The sequence below is a fragment of the Siniperca chuatsi genome, linkage group LG11 (genome assembly GCF_020085105.1).
Source record: "Siniperca chuatsi isolate FFG_IHB_CAS linkage group LG11, ASM2008510v1, whole genome shotgun sequence".
NCBI lineage: Eukaryota > Metazoa > Chordata > Actinopteri > Centrarchiformes > Sinipercidae > Siniperca > Siniperca chuatsi.
The window spans coordinates 20,797,194-20,812,422 of record NC_058052.1 but is presented as its reverse complement, the minus strand read 5'-3'; the positions used below and the strand labels follow the sequence as shown (position 1 = coordinate 20,812,422).

Sequence of the window (15,229 nt, the reverse complement as noted above, 5' to 3'; positions counted from 1 at the left end):
TCAGTGGTGGGAAGTAAATACAGACATTTACTCAAGTACTGTATTTACGTACAATTTTGAGGTACTTGTATTTCTATTTTATGCTACATTATACTCCTACTCCACTACATGTCAGAGGCAAAAATTGTACTTTCTACTCCACTAGATTTATTTGACCACTCTAGTTATTTTGCAGATTCAGATTAATTAACAATACAAAATATCAGCATATCAATATCAACAAATAAATTATGATGTATTATAGATTAAGATTTATTGATCCCTGGGGGGCAATACCCAGCAGTATATAAAGTAGTTAGAATTAGCTCCACCTTTACCAGCTGCAACATTAAAGTGATGGACATATTAATGTATAAATAATTATAATCCAATATAATATAATATATTCATTATTCTGAAATGGGCCATTCTGCAAAATGAGTACTTTTACATTTGGTACTTTAAGTATATTTTGATGCTAATTCTTGTTCAAGTCAGATTTTGAATGCAGGACTTTTATTTCTACACTGTGGTACTACTACTTTTACTGTAGTAAAAGATCTGAGTACTTCTTCCACCACTGAATGATAACGACTGAATAACGCAGTCTACAATTAGCAAATTTTGATGCCAACTTTTGACATTTGACAGATTTATTCTGTGCTACTGTGCTACGGTCAGTTCCTCGACAGTATTGAGGTTAGATATCCAGTGTTTGCAATTAACTGACACATCTAACAGCTGAGCAGAAAGCAGTTTATGGCCACCTGACTAATCTAAGACCAATATTCACTGGCATTTTTAGCTCCACCAACTTGCTGTTTAACATTAGATGAGAGGAATGGTGAGAGTTAAAGCTAGCATATTAAAAGTGGCCAAAAACTGCAGGGGCTGAGCTGGGTGTTATATCTGTGTGGGTTCTGCATAACATGCTGCCCTTTCACATACATTGAGTCATGTTTATATCAAAAACATTTCTTAAAGAAGCTTTAACTTAAACATTGACATTGTTTCATGTCTATCTTGCAATAACACAAACATAGCCTTAGTTATTGCTTCTCATGCAGTATTACATTTGATTGTAATGATAAATAAGGCCCAAACTATCTCATGACGAGAGGAGTTGAATTTTGTAGTAGCCTATATTTTCAAAATTCTTTAAATACTCCACTCCACATATTTAGCTATATAGCGTAGTCAGGGATGGAAGAAGTGTTCAGATAATATCTGATGTTTCTGGATTAATATTACTGCTGCATTAATGTGTATGTTGCATTTTATTGCTGCAGATGTTTAAGGCTGAGCTAATTTTAACTACTTTGTATACTGTTGGGTAGTTTACTCTACAGGATGCATCATATTCTATAAGATCATCACATGTTTGTAGCATTGCTGTTCTGTGAGAACCACGTATCTCTAAAAAGTCCACTTTTCATGAGCTCAGAAAAACAGCCGTTTTCAGCTTTGCGACAGTGCGAGAATTTTCTCAATCCATAAAGGAAATGCTTAATCCTTCAGTTTTTCAGAAAACTTCACATTCAGAATCACCAAAATTGGAAGACAGGAAGGGTATGAAAAATTGTAATCTGTAAAGTAACTAAAACTGTAAATTTTTGCCTCTGAGATGCAGTGGAGTAGAAGTATAAAGTTGCATTAAATTGAAATACTCAAGTAAAGCTGCCCACAAGTACCTCAGATTTGCAGCTACTTAGGTACAGTACTTGAGTAAACGTACTTAGCTACATTCAACCACTGAGCGTTTCTTTTTAAGAATAACATTTATCATTAAGAACAACACTTCCACTTCACTGTCTTCAAATGTAGTGTAATAAGTTGCAATACACCGTTGTCACCACAAGGTCGCAGGCGTGAAACTATTAATTGTGTCTACAAACAATGACTACAAGTCCCAGCATCTGGCTGAGTTTACGGAAGTGGGAGCCATTGGGAGATGGTTGCCTCGTTTTGGTATTTATGGTACACACCGACTGGATTCCGCGCCGGGGCGGTCACATAGATTACATTGTAACAAACGAGAACACCGCCCTCGGGACACGCAGGTGAAGTATAACAAACGCAACACCGCTGAGACGCGATGACCGTTGCGACGTGCGTGCGAGATATTGTGGGTGTTGTTGTAGTTGTTGAGCATAGCCTAGCATTTTAATTTAGTAACATATCATGATATAACGTCGGTTATACATCAATGAAGCCGTTAGACTCAGATGAGGAGGAAGCGGAGCAGCTGGGTGCTTACCAAAAGGAGCTAAGACGTAAGTTTAACGTGCTAAATTTGCTAACAGCTAAGTTAAAGAGAGAGGCTATAATGGTTAGTTAATATAACATCAACTGTGTTAAAGCTGAGTGTCTTAAAATGTGTTGTTTACAAAATGTCTGAGAGAGTTATGTCATGTAGCTAAACTACGGTACCAAGAGGAGAGGGCGATTAAAGTCGTGTCACTGCCATCTGTTGCTCTTCGGGCAAACTGATTCCCACTGACAACAAGCATCCTGACATTTCCCCGAAAACATGCTCCAGTTTCAGATAGCTAACATTATAGTTACTTCCACATTATTAACAGACTTTCAAAACAATTGCCAGTACACCAAGGTGTAAATTGATATTAAAGCCCAAACTGGAGAACTGACATTGAATGTGCTTTTTTCACACCAGACATTTAGACTTTTCTTGGTAGGAAAAGTGTTCCCATAACAATAAAGATGGCTCTGTTCCAGTAAGCCATGACAGTGACAGCTACACCTGTGATTTTCCTACTGTGCCATGTCAAAATATCTGCTGTGAAAAAGGCCTGCTTGTGTTGTCACTGGGACTGTGCTCTAGAAAGAAAATTAGGAACTGTTTGTTTACCTGTATTGGTTTTGTGAGTTCTTGCACCAAGATGTTTAGATTTTGGTTCATTCAGCAATACTAGAATGAACTTCATTTAGATGTGAAATGTTGAAATGTGTTCAGCAGTGATGGAAGAAGTACGCAGATCTTTTACTTAGGTAGAAGTACCAATACTATAATGTAAAGATACTCCATTACAAGTAATAATAATAATAATAATAATAATAAACTTTATTAATAGAGCACTTATCAAAAGTACAAAGTGCTTCACAGAGAGATGAAAATAAAATACCACTGTGAATGATAAAATACATGAAGGACAAAAACAAAATAAGAGATAATAATTAATTAAAAACCAGTAAAATAAGCAGACAGCTCAGATAAGGATATGTTTATGACTTAAAAGAAGACACTGATTCAGACAACCTAATTTGTTCGGGCAGGTTGTTCCAGAGCCTTGGGGCCCTGAGAAGTACTTGTTAATACAGAAGCATCAACGCATAAGCAGCATTTTAGAGTTACTTTATATACAGTAAGCTAGTTTAAAGTTAGTCCAGCAGTGGTCCCCAACCTAGGGGTCGGGCCTCTCCAAAGAGTCACAGGATAAATCTGAAGATAAATATCATTAATATGATAGGAAAGAAGAAAAAAGTTCTGATACACATTTGTTTTCAGTTTTTGGACTTTTCTCTAATCTTTGCCTTTTTTGTGAAATATTGGAATGTTTTACCTCTTCAGGCCTCCAGCAATAATTAAAAATGAAGTTTAGAGCGGGAATATCTCTTTTGTGGAACTGAAATGTGACAAAGAGCCCCAACTAGAAACTTCTGTTTTGTAACAGGTCACAAACCTTAAACATTTGGAACCACTAATTGAATTTAAAACAATGTATTCTATTATAGAAACTTAATCTGAAAAGTTAGTTGTGTATGGAAAAGTCTCTTATTGTACATCCCATTGGTTTCACAAATTTGGGTTGTGGGCAAGTGTTTTGCCCCTGCACCACTTCTGTGGTCCTCTCTTTTAATAAGTTATAAAATGAGTTCTGCAAGTTCACAGACATCAACTAAACTGTCATGGGGCACATAAATAATATACTGTATGAGACTGGTGTCTATATGCGTATATTGGTTTCAGAGCGAGCCAACGAGAGCATACAGCAGCTGGACAGTACTCTGGAGCAGCTGAGCCCTGATGGAGAAGAGGTGGAGGTGCGCAGAGGCAGTGATGAAGAAGAAGAGGACAAGTCTGCATGGAGCCAAAAAACACAGAGCGAAGCAGGTGACTCAGTGATTAGTTGTGGGACGACTGTGACAAAGACATTATACTACGCCACCTGGAGATTTCCCTGCTCATAATCTTCTTGACACAAAGTTATAATAAAATGCTTCGTGTGTGTGTGTGTGTGTGTGTGTGTGTGTGTGTGTGTGTGTGTGTGTGTGTCTTTTGGCATTGTAGTTAATCAGCTGAAGAGCCTTCTACTGAAGCAGTGCAGAGAAATTCCCTCTTCTCTCTCTCCTTTAAAGAAACAGTCTCCATCCAAGGTAAAGTATGCAGCTTTATGTGGCTAAACATTCAAATGCATTAGACCTCTATTACAGAATTACTGTATCTGTGAGGCTAGGGTACATTCTCCATAGTTAAATGTGGTAAATTGTTCAGGCTTTTCCATGATATAAATATTTTGTTTTCTTTCCTCTGTTAGAGAGTACAGCAGGAGGGAAGGTCCAGTTTGCCTGCATTTCAAGATTTGGTCCCAATGATTCACAACCAGCCAGAGTACATCCAACACCTGGAAGCTGAGGTCAAATTCTGCAAGGTTTGTGTGTGTGTTTTATATTTTCAGTCCTTTTTACTATTGATTTGGATACTTTTTCGATTCACTTGTCTGCGTGCATGACTTCAGGAAGAGCTGCAGGGGATGAAACAGCGGATCAGAGTGGTGGTGGTGGAGAATGAGAAGTTGCATTCAGACCTCAAATCCAAAGCTGTGGATGAATCTCTGAAAGACTACACAATCCGAAACTCCATGGTAATGTGTGCATGAAAATCACGTGTTTTTGTGCTTGTGATATAATGTAAAATGTATGTTCATTCTTACCATATATATGAGGGCACATACTTTATAATATGTTAAAAAAAGAAAAAAGGTTGAAATAATTGTGATTCTTTTGTAAAAGTTACAGACACTAAGGTTGCCTCTGTCCTTTACATTACTCTGCATACATTCATGTTGCTCATCATCTGTCCTGATGTGTTCCTCAGGTGAATGAGAGTATGGCAGCCAACAGCCACATAGCCTCCAATACAGGCCACAGCGTGCTGCAGAAAGCAGAACACACCACATGGAAAAATGAGCTGGTAGGGATGATGGATTTGTTCGGTTACTGTTCAGTTCTCCTCACAACCCACATGATTCTCAGCAGGCATGACATTTCTGCTGTATCATAGATGTTTGTGTTGTGTATTCCAGACAAGAAAAGTTGGGCTAATTCACTGGGGACACCTGAAAATATCAACTCATTCTAATAATAATTTTAAAAGAATATATATGACTTCAAATTTTATTTCCAACTGTTTTGCGCATTCATTTACAATTTGTCCCCACTGAAACTTAAAATGAAAAACAACCATCAACCCCAAAAGGAAAATATATGTCTAGTGCTCAAACATACAGTTGATATGGAAAATTGTGGCAAAATCATGATCCCATCCCATCCTGTTTAATTCCATCCACTGATTCATTGTGATTCAAAAGTACATACATAGTCTGTTCTGAATATGTTTGTGTTCATCAGGAACAATTGAAAGTGATCTACCAGGCCCAGATTGAAAGCTTGGAGGCTCAGGTCATCTCCCTCAGGTCAGTGTACACTCTAGCTGTGTAGCCAGTGTAGTGTTTTTTTGTTGCTTCAAGAGCAATACTCATGCCCCTTTTCTCTGTCTGTTTCTCCATATCTCATCTTTTGCTTCCATCTTCAGGAAGGATCTGTCGGTCAGTCAGAAGGAGTGTGAGGAGGTGAAGGTTCGTCTGAGACACAGGGAGAAACAGGCTGCTGATGCACTGAGGGCTGATGGAGCTCCCCGTGTGGCAGGATTGTGTCTGAAGTGTGCACAACATGAAGCTGTATTGGCTGGGACTCACACAAATCTGCATGTCCAGGCTATTGACAGGCTCACAAAGTCAGTGGTAACACACACACACAAAAATACATTCTGCTAATCAATCACAAGTTAGCCACAGCTCTTCATACTCTGTAGTTTAAGATTTAAGTATATGATTATGCATTGATATACCTTGTCTTAATCAGAAATCAGAAATCAGAATCAGAAATACTTTATTGATCCCCGTAGGGAAACTCTTTAATATGTGTCTGTAAGAGATTTTCTGATTGCTCATGTTTTTTTATGATCAACTGTTTTTATTAGTTATTGCATGTGCATAGCAAAAAAAGGAAGCAACATACAGTATACAGGGAGAAAGAGATACAAAAATAATTTCCCATTCATCTTTTTACGCTGGTCGTGCATTTTCTTGCCCATCAATCTTTTAGGGAGCGAGATGAGTTACTGGTGGCTCTGCGCGCTGTACGGGCTAGTCAGCAGGAGGCGCAACAGAGGGAGTGGTCAGCCTGTCTCCAGGTCAAACAGGCTGTGGAGATGGCGGAAGAAGCAAATCTCTACAAAGCTAGGGTCAGAGAAACATATACACACACCTTTCTAACTGTGTTGGCTCAAACTACATTTTTGATTTGAAAAGCTCTTTCACTCAGCTAAAAGATGCCTCTTAAGCTGTGCTATAAAAATGTGTTTCCTCCTTCTACTGTGGCTGGTTACCGCTGGCAAACCTTCTGTATCTGTTTGTATGTGTGCAGGTGGAAGTGCAGTGTGAGCAGTTGTCCCGGGAGCTGGCTCGACAGAGGGAACAGCTAGAACGAGAAGCACAGGCCCTGCAGGAGAGACTGGCTGAGGCCAGAGAGGAGGGCCGAGCTGAGGCATGCAAACAGAAAGAGCAGCTGGCACATACAGTAAATATGACTTAATTATCATCTCATACTTGTATGATGTTTAACAACCACCAGAGGGAAATACTTCAATTGTTTGGCAAAAGTATGAAATTTAATGTTTGCTATTGGATTGCATAATACAAATAACAAAACTGTATGTGGTCCATGTGTAGTAGCAGATCTTATTTAACCTCTAAGTTGCTGTAAAGAGCGAACACTGACATTCTTATTTTTCATTGAAATGCTCATGGAAAACTTGTGTGTGTGTATCAGGTGTCCAGCCTCTCCCAGCGTGTTGCTGAGTTGGAAGGGCAGCTAGACAGAGCGCACAGAGACAAGAGCTCACTGACCAATCAGCTAGAAGATGCTCTTTGCAGACTTACCTGTCAGGAACAAGACAATACCAAGGTATACTGTGTGCATTGTGCATGAAAATCTTAAGTCAACATGTATTTATTGTTACTGATCATTGGTGCTTATGTTGCTCATAGTTTGCACTGAACAGTTTGAATCAGCTTGATTCAGGACAACTGGTAAGGTTGTTTTAGCTTAAGCAGAGAGAATATGGCTACAGTATTGCAAATTGCAAAGAATGAAATGCTGCTAGATCAGCATCTAAAAAAACATGGCTCTAGCTTTAGGGGACAGAGGTAAAGAACACTCCTGATACTCAGATGCAGTCTGCACTGTCTGCTTGTAATGCTTTTGTAAATCCACTGGATGGCAGCAAAGTTTTATCTATTTCAGTATTTATTTTCAGCTGTTGGAACAGTAAATTCAACATGAGTGCATAAATAAGTTTAAGGTAAGCTAAATAACCAGTTAAGTTCAGGTTTTAATCATGTTGTATTATAAAATTATGAGTATATATACATGCAAATGGTAGCAAAGCAGTGACAAAATTGCCTGGTAGGCTGGAAGATTTTGGTTAAACTGGAAGACTCTGGTTCAAGTGCTGCATGTCAGCAAATATTCACCCTGCTGAAGTGTCTTGAAGGCACCGAATCCATACCAACACTAGCTTCTGTTTTATAGTTGACCCTGAGCTCTGTCTGTGCTGGATGGGGGCAAATGAGGAAATTTCAGTGTCACGTTTTTCCATAACTGCAAGTGTTTTGGATCGTAATATTAATATATATTATTAGTAATAAATTATGATGATGATAAAAATGATAGGAGGGGAGAAACTTTTAATCAAATACAAGATCAGTATTCTAACATACTGTATTTAGATCAGTGAGCTTTAGCCTTGAAAATGACAGTCTCATTACATGGCAGGGTCTGATTGTTCAAATGAAGGACCAGGATAAGGATAGGGTAAAATTGGTAAATGATGAAGGATCGGAAAGGAAGTATTATTTGTTAATAAAAGGACTGGCTGTCTTTAATCAGTCCTTGTCATCTCTAGGTGTGTGTGGATCTGCGATATCAGCTCAGCCAGGCCCAACTAAAGAAAGAGGAGGCAGAGAGAGAGCTCCGAGAGCTCAACACCAAGACCAGTAGACAGATGGAAAAGGCTGCACAGGTACGTCTGCATTCAACCCATTGATTAGTTTAGTTTATTAGATTAATTAGATTAGTTCAGTAGCCTTTAAGTCAGCCAATGATCACTTAGTTTAGTTGACAATTTAGTAAGCAGTCACCATTTTTTGAGGAAGCTGTACTGAGTTGTAAGAAGCAAAATCCCTCAGATATTTATTTCCAAACTTCCAAATTTTTCCCCAATCATTTGTACAAGCATCAGTTATCCAGACTGTCTAGTGGAAATAATAACTAAATGTGCAATAGAGAGGGTTACACATTTAAATGAGACATGCTTGTTAAATAGAATTTGTCATAGAAAATATGAATTGCCCTGATATTTCAAAATACAATTTTACCACATTTGGAATAAACTGTTTTGAATTTTAGATGATAAAATAATTTCCTTGTCCCACTCAGCCTTTCATGAGGTTGTAATCTTACTTTAACATTTTGTTTGTCGGAGGGCATAAGGTGGGTTGTTGTAAAAGATTTCCTCACCTCCTCTTCCCTCTCTCCTTCCATCTCTGCGGGACAGGAAGTGGAAAGGCTGAGCTCAGAGCTGGTTGGCTGTCGGCAGCATCTGGAGGCGGTCCAAAAGGACGGGAGCCAATGGCAGGCCGAAGCCCTGAGCCTAGCAGAACAGCTGGCAAATGCCCAGCGCCAACTGCACCTCACCAGGTAGTACCTAATCCTATTATACATGCCACCACACTCACACACATACACACACACACACACGCACACAAACACACACACACACACACACACACACATCGCTCCCCTCTGCCCAGCTCCTGACCAGCTCAGCCCAGTCCAGTCCAGTTCAGACCAGCACACCAACTGTACCGCACCAGGTAACAGCTAATCCTATTATACAAACCACACACACATAAACACACATGCGCGCCGCTGTGCCATGGTCCTGGTACCAACTGGACCTCACCAGGTCACCTCTAATCCTGTTAAGCATGCCACAACATAATGCAACACACACACACACACACAAGCATACAAACACACTGCCTGCTCTGTGCCACCAGGCCAGTGCCCAGCCCAGCAACAGCTCCAGCAGAGCCAAAATGGCGCCTGAGCCTGTCTTCTGTCCCTGGCACGCGCACGCACACACAAACACACACACCCACCCACACAGAGAGAAAAGTGCGGCTGATGGTCACTGGACAGCCTGGCCTTAGTGCCACCTGCCAGTGCCCTGCACCCCTTCTCACGACAGGCGATACCGGCTCCCCTCCCTTTTACCTCCATCTTCTATCTTTTCTCTCTCTATCTATTTCTGCATCTTTCTATCCCATTTTTTCCCTGGTTCCCTGTATCACTTCATCTGTTATTCTTTTATCCATTTATCTATAAATACATTAATCTATCTATCTTTCCTACCTGCAGCTCTTAGCTGTCCTTTTTTGCCATCCTCTGAACAATTCCTTTTCTTTTTCCTCTTCTATGTCATCTTTTGTCTTCTCTTTCCTATTATTCTTTTTTCTCCCCTGTCCTCCTGCATTCCTCCCTTCTCCTTTCCTTCCCTCTATCCCTCCTGTCATCCACTGGCTGCTGTTCCTTTTCCACACTAACCTCTGCCAGGGCCATGCCAGACCATGCCAGCCGCCCAGGGCAATCTCTCACCCCCGCTGCCCACAGCCGAGGTGTCTGAGATGGGCACAGATGTGGCGGTGGTGCCCTGTGGTGCTGGAGGCTGCGGGATGCAAGTTTGTGTGTGTGTGTGTGTGCGTGTGTATTTGTGTTCATGTGTCTCTCAGCTTGGTGGCCTGTGTGTGTGTGTGTGTGTGTGTGTGTGTGTGTGTGTGTGTGTCTGTGTGTGTGTGTGTGAGTGTCCACTGCAGCTCCCAGCTTGATCTGTGTTTAAGTGTGTTTGTCTGTCAGCTGGCCAGCGCTAACACACTGACCGCATGGCAGGCTGTCGTGTGTTTAAGGTATGAGGCAAGGAGTGTGTGTGCGTGTTTGTGCGTGTGTGTGTGTGTTTTGCAGCCAGCTGTGGAGAATGACATGCATATTAATATGGCAACATGATGACTTTGACCTGTACTAGAGGAGCCACTGGACTAAACCATTTTACTGCCACGTGTGCGGGTGTATGTGCATGAGAGAGTTTATAGTTTTATCTATCCGCAGATGCATACTAGATGTTTGACAGCTGTTGACTTGGCTGAGCATGTAGCCATTCAAATTCAATTTTGGTCATTAGCAGTGAAAGCCACTTCTGATACTGATTTAATATGGATATTTCTTTTCCTTCAGTAGTGCATGGGAAGCATGTTCACATTCAGTATCACAAAATTATATTTAAAGTCACATTTAGAGCTAGAGCTTTTAAAAAGCGGTGTTGTCATCAAGTAAGAAAACATGAGGACACAAGTATAACAGTCATAAAAACTATAAAACCCCACAGTGATGAATCAAAAAAATGTGGGGACAGCTTATAAAGACCTGCATGGCTGTGTGAGAGCCCAAATATTGTCACAGGGGAGAAGATCACAAAAATAGTCTGCAGGACTACAGACTTAAACTTAAGTTAGTAATACAACCCCATGATACACGTTTAATGTATTGCCACATGTCTGAAACTGTTCTTTTAAATGTTGTGAAGAACCATCAGTGCTGGTCAACCAAAATGGTATTTTATCATACACTGTTAAGACTTGAACTACAAAACAAACAGCGCAAATTAAATTTAAACCTACAGCACCAGCTGGACACATGTTGGAAGACATTTTGTTACACTATTAGCCCAAAACCAAAACTAATTATCACATTTGACAAAATGGTACATTTCATTGCTTTGTTACTTCTATTCTCTATTATAGTATTTCTGTAATCCTGAACATTCACACTCGTTTGTGTACCAGATACTAGGGAAGATAATTATAAGAAATGATGACTGGTTCATGATTTGGGATTGTAAATGGGGATTGTTTGTCTGTTGAAATAACATCAGTGTTTTTAAAGATGGGATGATACAGTGTCTTTGAGATACGTGCAGATGAATGAGGTCATCTAACAAAGCACAAAGGGAATTGGGCATTTTTTGAGAAGCGTACACACATACACACATCCACATGTCACATACTCACCTGCTGTGATTTGGTCACAGCCTTTGTCCGTCCTCAGGCCAGCACTATGTTTTTTATTTTCCTTTTTTGTTTTTCCCTTTTTTCCTCACTTGTCATATTCTGTATTGCCTTTTTCTCATGCTGTTCCAAACTAAACAAATAAACCGCAAGCGATTGTCTCCCTCTCCTCCCTCTCTCCACCTCCGTCTCTTTCTCCCGTTCTGTGGGCCTTCTGGGGTTATGCAGAACTACATGTAGTTCATTCGTAGTCATGCATCTGTTTGCCCTCTATTGTTGTTCACTACAGAACCATGCATGAGTCTTTGTAGCTGTTGTGGGCTGGTTTGTGTAACTGTGTTTGTGTGTGTTGTTAGAGTGTAAAAGTGTGAGATTCACAGTAGTGAGGCTGGAAGGCATTTGTATGACCAGCCTTGGAAGGCAGCTCTTTGATTCTCTCTCTTCAACTTGCTTGTTCCCTTCTTTCATTCCATCCTCCTCTCGTGGCCCAAATGATCACAGACCATCTTCAAACAGGAGACATGAAGCACAGAAAGCCTCTGTTTGATTTCTGATAGCCCTACCTTCCTTTCTGATAAACACATACATATGCACACATACACACACACACACATATTTGTTTGTAGAACTGCATGCCTGCAAATGTGCACACTGATATGCACATCAGTCGAATCCACATGCCTGCACACACAGATACAAACACCCACTCACACACACAGATGCATGCACGCATCCGGGGGTCCCACGGCGGCTGGTGCGCTGCGCTGCGCTCCAGGATTGGATCATCAGCCAGCTGTGAGTTGGACAGCCCAGGATCTGTCCTAATCCCCGCCACTCTGTTCACATCGCCTCACATACACACACACACACTCCAGTCCCGGCCCCAGCCCAGCAGAAGGCTTTACTAAGTTTGTTTTGTTTGTTTGCTCCTGTCTTTCTTCACTTTCTTTCTTTTCTTCTTTCCTTGTCTCCATCCGGCCTTATTTTTCCCTGTGTTGCGATCACAGATCCCAAAGGCCACAGTGAAAACTGCCCAGCATAACTTCTGTTTCAACACATGCCAGATAGGCATAAATGGGTAGACGTGTGTGTTTGCATACATTAGTGTATCCATGGTTAGTTGAGACCTGTGTGCCTGCTTTGTGGTTTGGACGAGTCCACTGTCTGTGAGGCCTCAAATCTTCCACCAGTTTTGTTATCTCCATGAAATCAAGTATCCATGTTCATGAGGGTGCTTGCTTAGAGCTGTAAATGGACATGGAGCTGAAATTACTTCAGTGAATAAGTTTACTTGCTGTCACTTTCTCATCTAGACCTTGTGACTATGAATTCCTGGCCCAGGGAATGTCTGAACTTGACTTTTCATATAATCTGATCTGCGGCTGTATGTCATGAACACATTCAGCTAAAAACCTTCTGGTATGAATTGGATCAGGAGGCCTGTCAGCAAAGTCTTCAACTTCCACATCTGGAAAAAAGTTCCTGCATCTTGACAGAAGCTCATGGGTGCCTGCAGTGGCAGCAGTCTAAGAACTTGCTGGTGGACACCAGCGATGGAGGAAGGCCTTTTGGGCTTGGCTAGCCCAGAGGACTGACACTTCTGTGGCCTTTGAAGCAAAACCTCAGGTGTGGGAAGAGTTTGGGGAGGCCATGGGGGTGGACTTCCACTTGGCCTCAAATCTTTAGATGACTAGAGTATTCTCAGCAAGGACGAGAACTGCTGACCTGTGAGTCTGAAGACTCAGGGACAACTTTGCCCATTTCTCTGGCCGAGACCACTGAGGTAGTCTGAAAGCCCTGCAGTGGCAAGGTGGATGAGCTTATGTTGCGAAGGACAAAGTGAAGACCTTGGACACTGCTTCTTCAAAATGAAAGCCAGTTGAAGCGGTACAGGCATGCGATCAAGATGCCTCCTTGTGGGGGCATTCAGGGCATGTCCAACTCGGAGGAGACACCAGGGGAAATCTAGAACACGTTTGAGAAATTTTATGTCCCACCTGTCATGGGAATGCCTTGGGATCTGTGATTGGGGAAGTTGAGATGTCTGGGCTACAGTATCTTGCTTAGCTTACTGCCACTGAAACCTAAAGACCCAGATAAGTGGCAGTAAAGAGAATTGATATTTAACAAACAATAAGAGCAGGCTGGACATGCTGATTATACTAGATAGTGTTTCATTGTATCAAAGCTGTTCAAATAGTGTTAAAGTTGTAAATAGGAATCTTTTTGATTGGATGCTGATATCTTTACTCTCTTTACCCTTCGCTGTATATTCGTTTGTGGCTCACCCACACTATTTCACCCAGGTCTAGTTAAGAGAGAAGAGATGAGGTGTCAGGGGTGCCACTAAAACAGTACAAAATGTGGACAACACATAACAAAAATGTAGGAGATGAGGAATAATGTAAATTGATCAATATTGATAAAGCACTGGGTGAAACAGACAGACAGATAGTGTTCCTGTGTTTTAAGGCCACATTCTCCTTTCTGTGACCCTGAAATCAGAAGATGGATGCTGAGGTGGAAGGATAAAAAGCTCCAGACCAACTGCTGTGACTCTTATACACAAAGTTCCCCAAACTCTATTAAACATGTCACGCTGCTGCTCTCACTCTGTACCTCTACCTAGTTCTCTCTCTTTTTTTCCTCCCCTCAGTTGTAGATCGTGATAGCAAGGTCTGGAAAGGCAGTGAACAGAACTGCGTGTGTGTGTGTGTGTGAGGGCGGAGAAGTGTAAATGAGGAAGGTGAGGTAGCAGATGCCGCGTCCCGCCAGAGGCTCGCTTTGAGCAGCGAGTGAAATCTGGGCGCGACAAAACTGCTGCAAACCAACTCGGCGGGAGGCCCTTGTCCAATCACGGCCCAGAATAAAAGGGCCGGGGCGCCACGCGGACTGCAGTCGCTCAGTGGAGGTGGGGGCCATAATGAACCTTCAAGCGCTGCCAGCGTGCGCACACACTTGAGCACAGCATTTTTCTTTCTACCTGGCATTAACAGTGCCTAACCACTGTCAACACATACATGCACGCACACAACCTCTACAGCAACTGTGTGCGTGAACACATGCATGAAGTATCCTTGTTTCGTGATGTATGTTGTTTGCCAGCGTGCAATTAGATGAGTCTGTGTGCATGCCTTTGTGCGAATGTTAAGTGTTGATACCTTTGGGCTACACCTGTGTCTGTGAAGTTTGATGTGTGTGTCTGTGTGAAAGCAGCGGGGTAGTGCCAGGTATGAGGCTTGCTGTGTGTTTTTGTGCATTTGCGTTTGTGTTTGTGTGTGCGTGTGCTTGTCTGGTCGGCAGCCATGTTGTTGGGTAGCAGATGGCACCATGGTTGGCAGGGGAGGGGCTGCTTAGCACAACTAATCAGACAGTTACGGATAGGGCAGCTGGGAGGGCCGTTGGCCAGCCGTGTGTGTGTGTGTGTGTGTGTGTGTGTGTGTGTGTGTGTGTGTGTGTGTGTGTGTGTGTGTGTGTGTGTGTGCCACAGAGTGCCATGATGTTGACAGTGGTGGGCCCGTTGGCCCGGTGACGAGACCTTGCCGCGTTCTCCTCTCCTCGCTGTCGGAGTGCCCTCTTTGCCATCCTGCCTTCTCACCTCTCTCTCTTGCACTCTCGCTGTCTCTCTTGCTCAATCTGTTGAGCCCTACTTGGTCTTTTATCTTTCTTTCTGTTTCTTTGACTCTCCATCTCCTTTTGTCTTTCTGCCACACTGTCTTACTGTCTTACTCTCTGCTGCATCTTTCTTTCGCTGGTCTTTAATTGTA

General features: G+C 41.9%; 1 protein-coding gene across 2 annotated transcripts in view; it reads left to right on the top strand.

Moving 5' to 3' along the window:
- Nucleotides 1-2,002: 2,002 nt before the first annotated feature.
- sdccag8 (SHH signaling and ciliogenesis regulator sdccag8) overlaps nucleotides 2,003-15,229 on the top strand; it is a 48,065-nt gene continuing 34,838 nt past the window's right edge. The window contains exons 1-13 of one of the 2 annotated variants that reach the window (XM_044215457.1): nucleotides 2,003-2,252; nucleotides 3,968-4,111; nucleotides 4,289-4,374; nucleotides 4,536-4,649; nucleotides 4,737-4,862; nucleotides 5,096-5,191; nucleotides 5,629-5,693; nucleotides 5,813-6,013; nucleotides 6,385-6,523; nucleotides 6,706-6,858; nucleotides 7,111-7,245; nucleotides 8,246-8,362; nucleotides 8,897-9,039. In XM_044215457.1, the coding sequence (XP_044071392.1) occupies nucleotides 2,186-2,252; nucleotides 3,968-4,111; nucleotides 4,289-4,374; nucleotides 4,536-4,649; nucleotides 4,737-4,862; nucleotides 5,096-5,191; nucleotides 5,629-5,693; nucleotides 5,813-6,013; nucleotides 6,385-6,523; nucleotides 6,706-6,858; nucleotides 7,111-7,245; nucleotides 8,246-8,362; nucleotides 8,897-9,039 (1,586 nt within the window). In that variant the 5' untranslated portion in view covers nucleotides 2,003-2,185. The remainder of the gene's footprint in view (nucleotides 2,253-3,967; nucleotides 4,112-4,288; nucleotides 4,375-4,535; nucleotides 4,650-4,736; nucleotides 4,863-5,095; nucleotides 5,192-5,628; nucleotides 5,694-5,812; nucleotides 6,014-6,384; nucleotides 6,524-6,705; nucleotides 6,859-7,110; nucleotides 7,246-8,245; nucleotides 8,363-8,896; nucleotides 9,040-15,229) is intronic. The other variant, XM_044215456.1, reaches the window with a different exon arrangement.